Source organism: Hakea prostrata, chromosome 3 (genome assembly GCF_041222555.1).
Source record: "Hakea prostrata isolate BN-2017 chromosome 3, UWA_Hpros_2, whole genome shotgun sequence".
Lineage (NCBI taxonomy): Eukaryota > Viridiplantae > Streptophyta > Magnoliopsida > Proteales > Proteaceae > Hakea > Hakea prostrata.
In genome coordinates this window covers 3,643,269-3,658,038 of record NC_142602.1, presented here as the reverse complement: position 1 = coordinate 3,658,038, position 14,770 = coordinate 3,643,269, and the positions used below count along the sequence as shown (strand labels likewise).

Below are 14,770 nucleotides of genomic sequence, written 5' to 3'. Positions count from 1 at the left end.
TCAAACATAAAGTGGGGGGTGTAAGTGTTTTAAAGCCTTCATTTTGGGGTACTAATGCAATTTGCTCTAATAGATCTTATTGGGAGCATTGAATTCGTGAATTGTTTAGTAAGAGATGCTGATCATTATCGGTTGTCTTTAAATCCTTAATGGTACCAATTCAACTAAGAATTTGTATCCATCTAAGCCTTGCCTATATCTATAGGTATCGATTTCCATCTGATGATTCTGATTTCAATAAAATTCTTTATCTTGAGGGTTTAAAACTCCTTGAGGATAAGGGTGAAATACCGTTTTATATATTAAATTATAAGCAGAAAGCTCCACTAAGGACGTAGACACGGTGCATGTAAGTGAGTCCGAATCCTTAGCTCCAAGCTGCCCCATATAGTCATACACCCACACTCACAAGAGTGTGGAGCCTATACTGTATCAGGTCTGCCCATATATTGAGAGTGTGGGTCAGTGTTTGGGGTGTATGACTGTATAAGTGTACAGGCAGTAGATCCGTAGAGGATCTGGATTCGCTCGTAAATTGGCCTGGGTAAAAATAAAATCAGTTCAAAAATATAAGGGAAAAAAAAAACCCCTTATCCTTAGATTCTGAAACTTAGATCGGGTGAGCTGAGTGTTGTTGACAGAGAAATTCTTTTGACAAGCAGAGAGATGGAATCATGGAAACACAGTTAGCCGTTGGTCAGTGACTCGGTGATCCTCTAAGAAGCACTCATCAGCAGTCAGACGATAACGGAGTGGAAGAGAGATGGCGCTCAAAAACATTTCATACAACAGTCCTTCCTGCTTCGTTCCTTCCCTTTCAAACTCCAACCCTGTTTGCTGCCCTCTTGCGCTCTCAGATTCTCGTCATTGGACACGTTGTTATCATTTCTCCCAATTTTCTAAAACCCTAAGAAGTGTCTCTCCTCCGGCAACTCCTCACTCCATTTCTTCTTCGTCTGAGCACATCTTCCTCACTCTTCTCCTGGAAGGCAAAGAAGAAAGTGCTGGCGAGCAAGTACAAGAAGAAGTATTAGAGGACCCAATGATTCAATTCTTTAAGTCTCGCTCTGCCACTCAAGACCCAAAACACGAAGGCAGAATCCAATTTCAGAAGAACCGCCGCACTTCTTGGCATCTAGCTGATGTTCAGTCCGTCGAAGAAGCTGAAACGGACGTCGAAGGAGAAAACGAGCAATTTGCTTCTGATCTATCGAACGCTTGTCCTCCTGCAGAGGGTGTTGTGGCAGAAATTATGCAAATTGCGAGGAATCCTCCAGAAAATACGACGTTGGGGGAACTTTTGGGCCCTAATGTTGGGAGGGTCTCCGAGGGAGAATGCGTGGAGCTCTTGGATTTGATGGGACAAGAAGACCTACTTATGGCTTGTTTGTATTTTCTTGAATGGATGGGATTGCAGGAACCATCACTCGTTACCCCAAGAGCCTTCTCTGTTATGTTTCCATCATTGGGTAGGGCAGGTATGGGGGATAACTTGTTACTCCTTTTCAGAAATCTCCCTCCGGGAAAGCAATTCCAGGACGTTCATGTATTCAATGCCGCCATTTCTGGCTTGACGTGCTGTGGCAGGTATTAGACTCTTGGAATATGCCCTCTATTTCACTTTCCTTAGGGACTTCATTTTTTTGGTAGTAACCTGCGCAATTTTAAGCAGTTTATAACTATGTATATGATGGTTTGTTAATCTACATGCTGTTCTGCTTCTGCAAATTTACGAGCATAAGCTGGTTTTCTCTAGCCAATTAATTTCATTGAAATTCTTGATTAGTTGATTGATGATTGGCATCTTTCTTAAACTTATATGTTGTCCCAAACTCTTAGTTCATATGAATATTAAACAAAACCTGAGAGTGTGGTATTGAAAAATCTTGGATCTGTGTCTTTGTGCTTGTAAATATATATCAGGTTTTTGAACTAGATGCATTTGACTAGATTTTGATACCAATGGGTGTTCTTTTACTTCAGATATGATGATGCTTGGATGGTATATGAAACAATGGAGACAAATAACATCCAGCCAGATCATGTCACGTGTTCTATCATGATTACTGCAATGAGAAAAGGAGGACAGAGTGCGAAAGATGCATGGCAGTTCTTTGAGAAAATGAACAGAAAGGGGGTCCCATGGAGTATTGAAGTCCTGGGTGCTCTTGTCAAGTCCTTCTGTGATGAAGGGTTGAAAAACGAAGCTCTGGTTATCCAATCAGCAATGGAGAAGAAAGGGATCTCAGCAAATGCCGTCATATATAACTGTTTGATGGATGCCTGCGTTAAAGCCAATTTGGTTGAAGAAGCTGAAGGTCTCTTCACTGAGATGAGAGAAAAAGGGATCAAGCCTACCCCTGCCACTTATAACATTCTCATGGATGCTTATAGCAGGAGGATGCAGCCTGAAATCATTGAAGACTTGCTCATTGAGATGCAGGATGGGGGTTTGGAACCAAATGTCAAATCATATACATGCCTGGTAAGTGCATATGGTAGGCAGAAGAAAATGAGTGATAAGGCTGCAGATGCTTTCTTGAGGATGAAGAAGGCTGGGATAAAACCAACATCCCATTCATATACTGCTCTTATCCATGCATATTCAGTAGATAAGTGGCATGAGAAGGCTTATACCGCATTTGAAAACATGAAAAGGGAAGGAGTAAAATCCTCTGTCGAAACCTATACTGCTCTACTTGATGCATTTAGGCGGGCAGGTGACACCCAAAAGTTGATGGAGATTTGGAAACTAATGGTCAGTGATAAAATTGAGGGGACAGAGATAACATTTAACATTCTTCTTGATGGCTTTGCCAAACAAGGCCGCTATATTGAAGCTAGAGATGTGATATCTGAATTTGGAAGGATTGGTTTGCAGCCGACATTGTTAACGTATAATATTCTGATGAATGCTTATGCAAGGGGAGGGCAACACTCTAGATTGCCGCAACTGTTAAAGGAGATGTCAGCTCTCAATCTAAAACCGGATTCTGTTACATATTGCACCATGATCTATGCCTATGTTCGTGTTCGTGATTTCAAGAGAGCATTCTATTATCACAAGCAGATGGTGAAAAGTAAACAATTACCTGACGCAAGGTCATATGAGAAGCTGAGGGCAATTTTGGATGTGAAAGCTGCAACAAAGAACTGGAAGGACAGAAGTGCTATATTAGGGATAGTTAATAGTAAGATAGGATCAACTAAATCTAAAAGAGCGGGTAAAAAAGATGAGTTATGGAAGAACAAGAAAAAACGATCAATGACGAGTGGCTTTGTTGATAACAGACACTGAAGCTCTCACTCTGTCACACTGTTGTCAAACACTGAGGTGGATTTGTTTGATAGATAGATTAAAATACATAGCTTCAAAAGGTGTTGGTTTGCTTTGTCCTTCTTCTGTTGAACTCCTAGTTGGTGTGCTTCCTGTGAGATCACTCTTGCATTAGGTGTACTGAACCAGGGCTTCACAGGGCTTATGCTGGCATAGCCACAAGATTGGCTTCAAGGTTACATGTATTTAAACTCATGCACTAACGTAACAGGTAATATTTGAATTGTTTAACATGGGAGAAGAATAAATAGTTGCCCCATGCTGTTAGTATATATATAAGGTTTTAACTACAATTCCTTAAAGGTCTCTCTAATGTAGTGAATTTGACAGTTGACTGTTGAGATCTGTCACTTTTTCTTTTTCTCCTTTTCTGGGTGGCCATGATCACTGTGATTGTGGACTACAAATTACAAACTTGCTGCTCTCATATTAATATTGCACTTTCCTTTTGATGGGTAATCCCGCTAAACAACTGGCGTGTCACTAGCCTTGGATCTGGCTTTGTATCTATTCTCAAACTTTGTTATAGTTAGGTTGCCCCTGATGTTCCCTGAACTCAAGACTATAGAACTCATTTGTGGTGGTTGTGCAATGTGAAATCAGCGCTCTTCAGGCCTTGGACTCCGGGCAAGTGCTAAATTTATGTAGCCGGAGCATCCTTAGTGATAACAAACAGAATTCAGTCCTTGCCAATTTGTTCCATAATGTATTTTCTTTCAAGTAAATGGTTGGGAGGAAGAGTGCCATGCCATTGTTGTTGCTGTTGTACATGCCAATGGAAACAAGACCTCCTGCCGAGAACATGCGGTGGCTTTCTCACTGACCCCTCTGCCCATCAGATGCTGTTGCTTCATTATCATCAAATTGTAATTTATCATGGGTTGCCTCTGTTTTCTGTTTTCTTAATGTATTTTGCTGGGGTGTAATTCTTTCTAAAGTTCCTGTGTTCTTCTTCATATATCCTCAATTGTCTGTACTATGGGATGTATCCCATATGCTCAGGTAGTCCCTTCAATTGCAGCAAGAGACTGTAATGTACCGTCAAGAGTAAAGTGGAAGAAATAAAGTGATAGTTTGAAGGAATCTGTTAGTTTGTTAACCAACCTTTGGGTTCAGAAAATCCTTACAAGGTATTATGTTCCTAGGTCTCTCTTGATACCATTTTGCATGCATTAGGAAAACCGAAGACTAATTTATTCATACAAAACTGACTTTCAAAAATTATTTGCAAAAAGAAAATAAAGTAAAATAAATAAAAGTTCATTTTCATTTAAAAAAGAAAAATAAATGGTACACCCAAGGTTCGAAAAATTGCTCTGTGTCACCGTGTTGGTGGCTGACGACACCACCAACACGGTGACACATCGCGGTATGTCGGACGACATTTGGAGGAGTGTCGATGAAAAATCAATCCCTAGTTTTGAGGGGTATTTGTGGTCATTTTAGTCTGAATTTTATTTTGCAGCTTAACTTGAGGCCAATAAACACTTAGGGAGCGTTATTTTGACCTAAAATATCATCTAAAATAATGTTTCTAATTGATACATGCATGGCTGTATGTGGGCGAAACTAAAAGTCTGGAAAACTCACGAATTTGTATGAAATCTCGCTTGATTGACACAAACAATGTAATAGTCAGCGATAACGAAGCAAGATGTACTTGTAAACATCTAAGATCAGAGCAAAATAGAGTTAAAATGCAAAAAACAAGAGATAGAAGTGACATTGATGACAATGATGATATATCGTCGACCTCGTATCGCCCCACTTCAACATGATGATATATCATCGACATTTCGAACCATCGGTACACCCAGGGCCAAAATGACATTGAATAGCTAGTTATCAAGGAACCTAACTAACATATAAATGGTTATAAAACCTCTTTTTTTTTTTTTTGGTACAAATGAGCTTTATTAAGCCGGGGATGAGATATTAATTATGCCACAAAGAGAGTCGAACCCACGACCTCTTCACTAGAGGTGTTGGTTATAAAACCATTTATATTGTCATATAAGTGGTTTTACCAAAAGAAAAAAGAACAATAACATATAAATGGTTTACCACAAAAAAATAAAAATAAAATTTTTATCCGCACAGAATATATATGAGATGGATTCAAATATGGAGCCGGATCCGGACCACGAAGAAGAGTTATCTAGCATCAACTCTACCAAAGGAAAGAAATCACTTTAAACAAATGCATTCAGTTGGGAGCTCCACGGATCCCGGCACACGTGCGTTTCGGATTATTGCCCGTTCCTACGAAAAAAGAAAAGAAAAAGAACATGAAGGGTTGACCGCAAATCGGCCATTGAAAATGGGGTATATTGTGATTTCGAATTTTTTTTCATTCCTTAAGATTAGATCGAAACCCTAAACTTTCATACTTGTTTCGAATAAAAGCTAGCTTAAAGCCAATCGCCACGTGGAGACTTTAAGAGATATACTCAAAACTCCATAGGTTGGTTGACGTGTAAAATCGTAACCGAGAGCTTCATATAAAAGCCCTTCCCATGGGCTAAGACGCAGTTCGAGCCGCCTCCGTCTTCGTTCCTTCGCCCAATCCTCATTTTCTGACATTCAGGTTTCTCTGTTCATTCCCTCCTTTAGTAACTGTGAAGAACGAGCGTGGGAGAGAAATAGTTCTGGAGATCTCCCTCGCGAGTTTCTATTTCTAGGGTTTTCTGCATGCTTACTCCCCTGTTCCTAGGTGTTATTGGCTCTTAATACCAAGATCCGACTGCTTTCACTGTCTTGGCTCGAGATCGGGCCAAGTGCAGAAGTACTTCCTGGAGCAAGATTTCTAAAATTTCAATCACAAGTTAGGGATCTGAGTAGCTGGTTTTCTCCATTCGAAGTTCGGAGCTCCTGTTATTTGTGTGTGATTTTATGCTGATATTCGCTCTCGAGGTGAAGTTCGCTACTAATTGTTCAATGTTTAGATCATCGTCTGTTAACAGTGACGGCATCAATCCGTTAATGTATCGTTTACTGTGTTTCTAGTTGGTTTATTATCGTTTTTCATAAATTTTTTTTTCGAAAACTGACCGACTTCTATGAATCTGATGATGATGGTTCTTGTCTTGTTGACTCTTTGATAGTAAATGGCTTCGAACGAGGGGTTTCTGACCGAGGAGCAGAGGGAAAGCTTGAAGAATGCAGAGCCTCTATCTTCTTCGCCAAAATCCCCTAGTTCGCTTAATGAGCACCATATTAGAGTTTCTACTATAGGGAAGGTCCCCCCAACTCTTGGTTTTGGGAGTAGGCATATTCGTCGTTCACACTCTGGGAAGCTGATTCGTGTGAAGAAGGGTTAGTAACGAACAACTTATTAAGTTTTAGCCAGTTAATCATTTGCTACTACGGTTGCTTGAAATCTTATGCCTTACCTCTGATACTTGTTAGTTCTATTTTCTTCAGTCTTATTCTTTTCGAGCCACCGTGTAGCATGTTAGTCGCAGCACTTTCGAATAGCTTTGTTGCAATTTTGTGTGAGCTTAGTACTTGACTATTCGCATTAGCGAGAAGAAAACATCGAATAAAATTTGTTGGAGTCTCATTATTTGCATCTTGAAGGTTATGAGATGGTCAGCTAGATTTGTCTGAGGATTTAATTATTATGTGGAGGTGGTTCTAGGATTCTAGTTTTTCTTGCTTTACTCTGCTATTTTTATCTTTTTAAATGTATCAATATCTTTTCGTTTTGGAGATTGTCAGCACTAATATGCTGCTGACCTCAGCTTTTGACTTGCAAATTCAAGTTCATTCCCGGATTTTAAGTTATACTCAAGAGTTCCAGATGGTTGAATTTGCTTAGTTGGAGTTTCTATTCCTGTTTGCATTGCTGGTTTTGCAACTTCAACCCTAATTTACAGAAATTCTGATTAAGTGTGTTGCATTCTCTTGGATTTCTCTGTTTTCTCATTTGTTGATCTTGTAGTCTATTGCGTATTGCCATGATGAATTTTTGGAATAATTGAAAGCTGCTTTGTTTACAGTGTAAAGTGAATTTCAGAAGACATTTTCTTTTGTGAATTGTGGCATTGTGCTTCTATTTAGCCCTGTGGTTTTGTTGGTTGTTTGGATTGTATCTGAAATTAGGGGATACACTTCTAGTTCGTAGTACCTGTTAGTCCATCAGAATACCAGATCTAGTAAACTCTTATCAACTCAAAGGTAGCACCTGCTTATGGGAGAGATTTTGGCACCTAATCGTGCGCAAGCCCATCATTCTTAGACATAACATAAGCTTATAGGTAGTTTCTGAGTCAAAATCCAAACTTGGGAAATGAAAGATTGGTATTGTCCCTGTGATTTCTGTTTATAGAAATCTTGACATTATAGGATATTGGCTCATTGTCATCCAACAAACAGATTATTAACGAGGGTGGTGGCCAGTTTCTTTCAGGCCTTCTTGTGATAGGTTTTTAAAATACTGATGAGGACCCATCTTATAGATGTCAATTTCATGGTTTAGCGCTTAAAATTAGATTGCGCTGGGAAAATATTTTGATATTTGGATAGCTTAATATTTCAAGATGGTGAGGGTTGAACTTATCAATGGTGTTATGCTATATTGTATATCTTACGATCTAGTTCAATTCATTTTAGTGTATGAAGACTTTGATCTTTTGTTGCAAATAGTTCAAATAGACTTTGAATGCCATTCTTATTGAGGGTTTTTATTTTTAATATTGTAATTTCTAATTTTTTTTTTTTTCTGTCTAACCTAAAAAATTTCGGGTATATAGTGATTCAATTTACTGTGCAACTCCCCCCACCTGCCAAGGGGGGGGGGAACACCCCAAAAAAAAACCAACCCTCCCAAAAAAATGAAAATCCAAAGGTTTATGGATCTCAGATGTGAAACTGACTTAAGGAAGCTGATATGTGTGCTAGACATAGGACTTGATAGCATTAAACAGGTTTGACCAACGGAAGAGAGAATAAACAGAAAAGATAAAGGAAGTCCCTTAATTAACTGTTTTTAGAAGATGCAGGATTTCAGATTTTGAGAAACAGAATATTGGAAGTCAGATCTGAAACGGGAAGGAATGTGACCAAAAAATTGCACAGCATATAATAATTAAGGGACAGCTGATGACAGAGATGTAGAAGTTAGTAAACTATCCACGATCAGAATCTCAAATGGAGATGCTGCTGCAGTGACCATAGTTGTCATGGCGACGAGGCGATGCGAGGCGGTTTAGGCTAGTTGAGGCGATGAGCCGCCTTCCGAGGCACTTTTGAGGCGTTTTAAGTGAAATTTGTAGTGTACATCTCATACACTCTAATTCATTATAAATCTATCAAATCTTATATAATAAAAAAAATTAATATTAGCCTACCTCAAGTCATACAACATACTACAAACCACACATGATAGGTCCTAAATAAAAATTTGTAGGGAGAAAGGAAGAGAAAAAGTCGCCTGTCGCTGGCCGTTGCTTGTCGGAGTGTCGTCGCGGGAATGGAAGAGAAGAAGAGAGGAAGAGATAAAGAGATTAGGGATTAGAGCGAGAATGAGAGAGTGACACTCAAGTCAAGAGCTTATTCTCTTTCGATTTTGTTGTTTTATTTTTTTATTTTAACATTTGATCACATGTAGCGTTATTATAAATATGCATATAGGTTCAAACAATAGATACTTTTTACAGTTGGAATCTAATAAGTAATTCAATATATGCCTTCAATTTGACATCTTTCATGTGATTTAAAAAAGGAAAAAAAAGTGGACGCCTTGGGGTATAAGGTGTCTAAGGCGCCTGAGGCGACGCCTCATACCCCAAGGCGGTCGGCTTATTGCTTGAAAATAAGGCAATGCCGATTTGAGGCACTTCAAAGGCGCCCGGACGCCTAGGTGACACCTTAACAACTATGGCAGTGACTACCACTGGAAACAAGCCTGGACAAAATGAACAAGATAACATTGAAGCAACGAAGAAATAAGGGTGAGGCAGATCTGTAGAAGAGAGATAAGGAGTAGAGGAGCAGAATCAGGGTAGCAGCAAAATGCAGTGGGGCTGAGGAAATTTTTTAGGATACTGCTTTAGCTGCATGAATGCAAACTATCGGCTAGAATAATTTTGGAGAAAAAAGGCTGCCCCCTCACCCTGTTGGAGGCTGGACGGCCTCCTCACCTGCATTTCCTCTTATACTTCATTAAGTTGTAGAAGGAAATATCTCTCCACATGGGCAGCGTTTAATCATTTAGAAGAAAGAGAAGGGAGATTGATTAGGAGTGAGATTACTCTCAATTTTTGTACTTATAAATATTGTTTCTATTCAAGCCTGTTGAGCAGGGATAAAATGAGAAACTAGAAATTCCACTAAACTTTACATTCTTAACTTATGAAGATCTTATTTTGAAATATGGTAGGACACCTCCTAATTTGAAAATACAAGAGCTAGGCCCCAAGACTTAAGACAGCTAACTGTTAATATGGATAAAAATAAAATTGCTCAAATTCTTCTACTTAAATAAATAATTACCTACAAGTAATATATTTACTGATTAGCACTTAGGGTTTTGAATCTGGCTGATTGGCTGAAATGCTTGGGCTTTGGTTCCCAAATACTACCATATTGGAGCAGCCAGTCCAGTGCCTTGGGCTTTGGGTTCCAAAGCCTACTATTCCGAAGCAGCCAGTTCACTGCATCTGCATCTGCATCAGAGAACACAGGGTTTTGAGCCTGGCTGATGGCCTTGAATGCTTGGCTTTAGTTTCCAAAGCCCAACCTTATTGATGCGGCGTGTCCTATCCAACCTGATTTTAATCCCATTCAGTTGGTTGAAGTGATCATTAAAGATTCCATACACTGATTTTGAAAAGCGGAGCGTTCATATACCATGACTCCACCTGAGCTGCCATGAAGTCGAATCAGAGAGACACAGAAAGATGGAGGGAGAGAGAGAAAAGGAAAGGAGAGTTCAAAAGGAAAGAGAAAAGGATATTTAGAGCAATATTTCATTTCTGAGAATAATTAAGATTTCATGTTTTTGGACTAATATTTTCTCCAATTGCTTGCATTTGGATAAACATGTAAAAAAAGGCCAACTCAGTTCCAAAATTTTCCCGTTAAGATACTGGGAAAAGACCCACAAGATCGAGAACACATTACAAACCATGAAGAGAGTGCAAATAGAGTTTCTATGCTGGTGACATAATGTTTTGCAGGGTTGCAAGCTGGAATTGTGTTAATAGAGGATTACCTCATTTCCCCTTGTTTTGACTGATCATAACGTGAGCTCTTGAAAATGATCTCCAAAGATAAAGAAGAATGAATGTTGGCCATTATTTTCAAAAGACCTGAGTGTCTATTCTCAGTGTATTTCTTTTAAATAAAACCAAGTTTGAAAAATTGTTACTGAACACAAAAAATTGAATTTATCTGAATTTGAAATGAAGTATGTACCCAAAGAGCTATGGCCACATAATTTGGCTAATAATGGATCTAGTGCTTTGTCATGGTTGGAATTAAATAATTCTGATTTAGTGTCTCGCAGCAGTATATGCCCCCTGGCTGTCTTGGTGATCTCTGTCTACTTTGCTCTCTTATCCATATTTATATATTGTACTGAGGAACCTTAAATGAATTCCATTATCCACCTATAATTCTGGGAATGAACAATCTGCTGAACCAAATTTAGGAGGGGGACTGGCTGATGAAAACTACGGTATTCTGTAACCAAATTTACACTTCTGCCTTGTTGGAGAAAAAAATTCCAGCATTGTGTGGCACTTTTGATAGGTTCAGTGGTTACTTGATTGAGAGAGTTGTATTTTAACTTTGCTAGTGTTTATCACTTCTCAATTTATTTGCATTTCACTTTGTTTCTGTACTTGACCTTTTACCCCCTCCAGGGTTGAGTGATACTACACGGTGGCTGTCTGGTCTTTTGGTGGATTCTATAGCTTCCAGAGCCTTAATGGCGTAATCCTGTATCTATATGCTTTTTTAGAACCTCCGTGCTTAAGCATGCTGGGCTAAATGTGTCAACTGTGAAATGGGATTTCAGTGTTGCTGTAAAGATGTAGAATTGCTTTCCTTCTACTTTTCGTGGCATGTTACTATCATTGTATCTGGTTATTGATTTGTCTATACTGATGAGCTAATGTTCTTACTGATTCAATCCTGATAGATGGTGCTGGTGGGAAAGGAACATGGGGTAAGCTACTTGATACTGATGGTGGTTCCTGTGTAGATCGGAAGGATCCTAACTATGACAGTGGAGAGGTTGGTCCTCTTAATTTTTGCTTTCCCTTGTTTTTTACAACAACAACAACAAGCCTTTTCCCAACTAAATGGGGTTGGCTACATGGATCCTTACCTTCCAATCAGCTCTATTAGAGGCATTTTCGTTTTTTGATTAATATTTTTCTTTTCCACCACGCTTTGCAGATGCTCTTAGTTAGTTGGTATGTTATTGTTCTTTAGATTCTCGACTGGCACGTGCACTTGTTACATGTTATTTTTGTCTATCTTTTACTTGCTCCCAATAGGTGGAACACGTTTTTACATGGATCCTTATGTATTAATATTGGGAAATATTCTCCTAATGTCTTTTATGTGGTCTCCACCAGGAACCATATCAACTTATAGGTTCTACCATCTCTGATCCCCTTGATGACTATAAGAAAGCAGTGGTTACTATCATAGAGGAGTATTTCAGCACAGGAGATGTAGAATTAGCAGTATCTGACCTGAGAGAACTAGGTTCAAGTGAGTATCATCCCTATTTTGTTAAAAGACTCATATCCATGGCCATGGATAGGCATGATAAGGAGAAGGAGATGGCTTCAGTTTTACTATCTGCTCTATATGGTGATGTAATCAGCTCAGCCGAGATCAGCCAAGGGTTTCTCTTGCTTCTGGAATCTGCTGATGATTTGGCACTTGACATACTTGATGCTGTAGATGTTTTGGCTCTATTCCTTGCACGTGCTGTAGTTGATGACATCCTTCCTCCAGCTTTCATTACCAGGGCAAAGAAAACACTTCCAGAGTCTTCAAAAGGACATCAGATTTTACTAACAGCTGAGAAGACCTATCTTTCAGCTCCCCATCATGCTGAACTTGTGGAGCGGCGATGGGGTGGCAGCACGCACATCACTGTCGAGGAAGTGAAGAAAAAGATTTCAGATTTGTTGAGGGAATACATTGAGAGTGGAGATACGGTGGAGGCATGTCGATGTATAAGGGAATTAGGGGTCTCATTCTTTCATCATGAGGTAGTAAAGAGGGCTCTAATCCTTGCCATGGAGATCCAAACAGCAGAACCGCTCATATTTAAGCTGTTGAAAGAAGCCGCTGAAGAAGGCCTTGTAAGTTCTAGCCAAATGACCAAGGGATTTGGTCGGCTTGCTGAAAGCCTTGATGACCTCTCTCTTGACATTCCATCTGCAAAAACATTGTTCCACTCACTAGTCCCTAAAGCCATAGCTGCAGGTTGGTTGGATGCTTCATTTTGCAAAGCATCAGCTGATGACAGGGAGTTGGGAGAAAATGATGATAAAAGAGTAGTCAAATACAAGGAAGAGACTGTGACAATCATCCATGAATATTTTCTTTCAGATGACATACCAGAACTCATCCGAAGCCTTGAAGATCTCTTGGCTCCTGAGTTCAACCCAGTTTTCCTCAAGAAGCTGATTACCCTTGCCATGGACAGGAAGAACAGAGAGAAAGAAATGGCATCTGTTTTGCTATCTGCACTTCATTCTGAGATCTTCTCTACCCAAGATATAGTTAATGGGTTTGTCATGCTTCTGGAGTCAGCAGAAGATACTGCATTGGACATATTAGATGCCTCAAATGAACTTGCATACTTCCTGGCTAGGGCAGTTGTTGATGATGTCCTTGCTCCACTGAACTTGGATGAGATAAGCAGTAAGCTGCCACCGAATTGCAGTGGGAGTGAGACTGTCCATATGGCACGCTCACTTCTTGGTGCTCGCCATGCAGGTGAGAGGATCCTGAGGTGCTGGGGAGGAGGCACCGGTTGGGCTGTGGAAGATGCCAAGGACAAGATAACTAAGCTTCTTGAGGAGTATGAAAGTGGGGGTGTTGTGTCTGAAGCTTGCCAATGCATCAGAGACCTTGGAATGCCATTCTTTAATCATGAGGTAGTGAAAAAGGCATTGGTTATGGCTATGGAAAAGAAAAATGATCGAATGCTGGATCTGCTGCAGGAGTGCTTTGGAGAAGGGTTGATCACCATCAACCAGATGACCAAAGGCTTTGCCAGGATAAGGGATGGGCTCGATGATCTTGCTCTCGACATTCCAAATGCTGAAGAGAAGTTCAAGTTCTATATGGAACATGCAAAGAGGAATGGGTGGCTTCTTCCTTCTTTTGCTTCGTCTGTGTCAGATGATGCATAATCTCCCCTGGCTGTAATTGCTTGATGAGTCAACTGGTGACCCTTTGGCTTTACCCCTTATGTATTGTACTTACTGTTTGCTCTTAGGTAAAAATGGAAGATGGGTCAGGTAGGTATCTTCAGATTGTGTATTTGGCGGTTTTACTGATGGAGAGGTTTTTGCTTTTGTGCAGTTCATGTATAGGGAAGTTGATCGTTAAACTCCATCTATGCAGGTTTCCATTCGCTTGGAAGCGCGTCAGGGTTTGGTTGAGGCAAAGGATTTTGAGGTTTATCTCTACATCTGGAAATGATGTTTGGTGTACACTGCTTATAGGATTTTTATAAAACCCCATTTAGAATGAGGTGGTCGTTTGAAGCTTATGTAATGTTGATCTTTGTTTAGTCCTTTGAAGCCTTTCAGTGTAGTACTCTGGATTTTGGTAAGCTTGGATGATCATCTTCAGCTTCAAGGGAGCATTACAATTTACAACTACAGTAGAAAGCGTCTTATCAGTTTATAGGGGTTGGGAAAGCTAAATGTTTTATTTTCATTGGCTTATTAGAAGGTACAATGCTCCTTGAGACTTTCCAATAGCTCATGTTCTCTTCAGTAGATATAAATTTGTCAGAGCTTGGTAACTCTCTTAGTTTCGATCAACAACGTGAGAGATTAACGAAAGATAATGCAATAAGGTTCCCGTATAATGAGCACCAAATTACTAAGGTCTTGAATAAGTTACGGAAGTTCAAAAACTATACGCAAGAATAATGGAAAGAATTGAGGTCTGTCTTGAACTAGTTTTAGTCCAATCGAGAAGGATATTTTGTATTTACGTACCTTGCAGTAATTAAGAAAAACTAATGAAGCGCAAACCCTTAATCACTAAAATGGTTCTCTTACAGTATCTAAGAAAGACCAATGAAAGGCAAACCGTGGAGCCAACCCAGGAAGTGATTGTTTTATGAGAAAATTGCCGAGTTAATATAGATACACGAAGAACAACTCAATGTGGTTGACTGGTTGGTGTGCAGCTCTTTAAAACGCAGCTGGAGATGGATGGGCT

At 39.7% G+C, this 14,770-nt stretch overlaps 2 protein-coding genes across 2 annotated transcripts; both read left to right on the top strand.

The window, feature by feature from the left end:
- Positions 1 to 615: 615 nt before the first annotated feature.
- EMB1006 (Pentatricopeptide repeat (PPR) superfamily protein) lies at positions 616 to 4,502 on the top strand. The gene is made up of 2 exons (XM_089148155.1): positions 616 to 1,587; positions 1,984 to 4,502. The coding sequence occupies exons 1-2, from the start codon at positions 764 to 766 to the stop codon at positions 3,296 to 3,298; spliced, it is 2,139 nt and encodes a 712-aa protein (XP_089004281.1). The 5' UTR covers positions 616 to 763; the 3' UTR covers positions 3,299 to 4,502.
- A 1,334-nt stretch (positions 4,503 to 5,836) lies between these two features.
- On the top strand, positions 5,837 to 14,473 carry LOC149020108 (MA3 DOMAIN-CONTAINING TRANSLATION REGULATORY FACTOR 1-like). The gene is made up of 4 exons (XM_089148154.1): positions 5,837 to 6,250; positions 6,442 to 6,652; positions 11,484 to 11,578; positions 11,926 to 14,473. The coding sequence occupies exons 2-4, from the start codon at positions 6,445 to 6,447 to the stop codon at positions 13,723 to 13,725; spliced, it is 2,103 nt and encodes a 700-aa protein (XP_089004280.1). The 5' UTR covers positions 5,837 to 6,250; positions 6,442 to 6,444; the 3' UTR covers positions 13,726 to 14,473.
- The last annotated feature ends 297 nt before the right edge of the window (positions 14,474 to 14,770 follow it).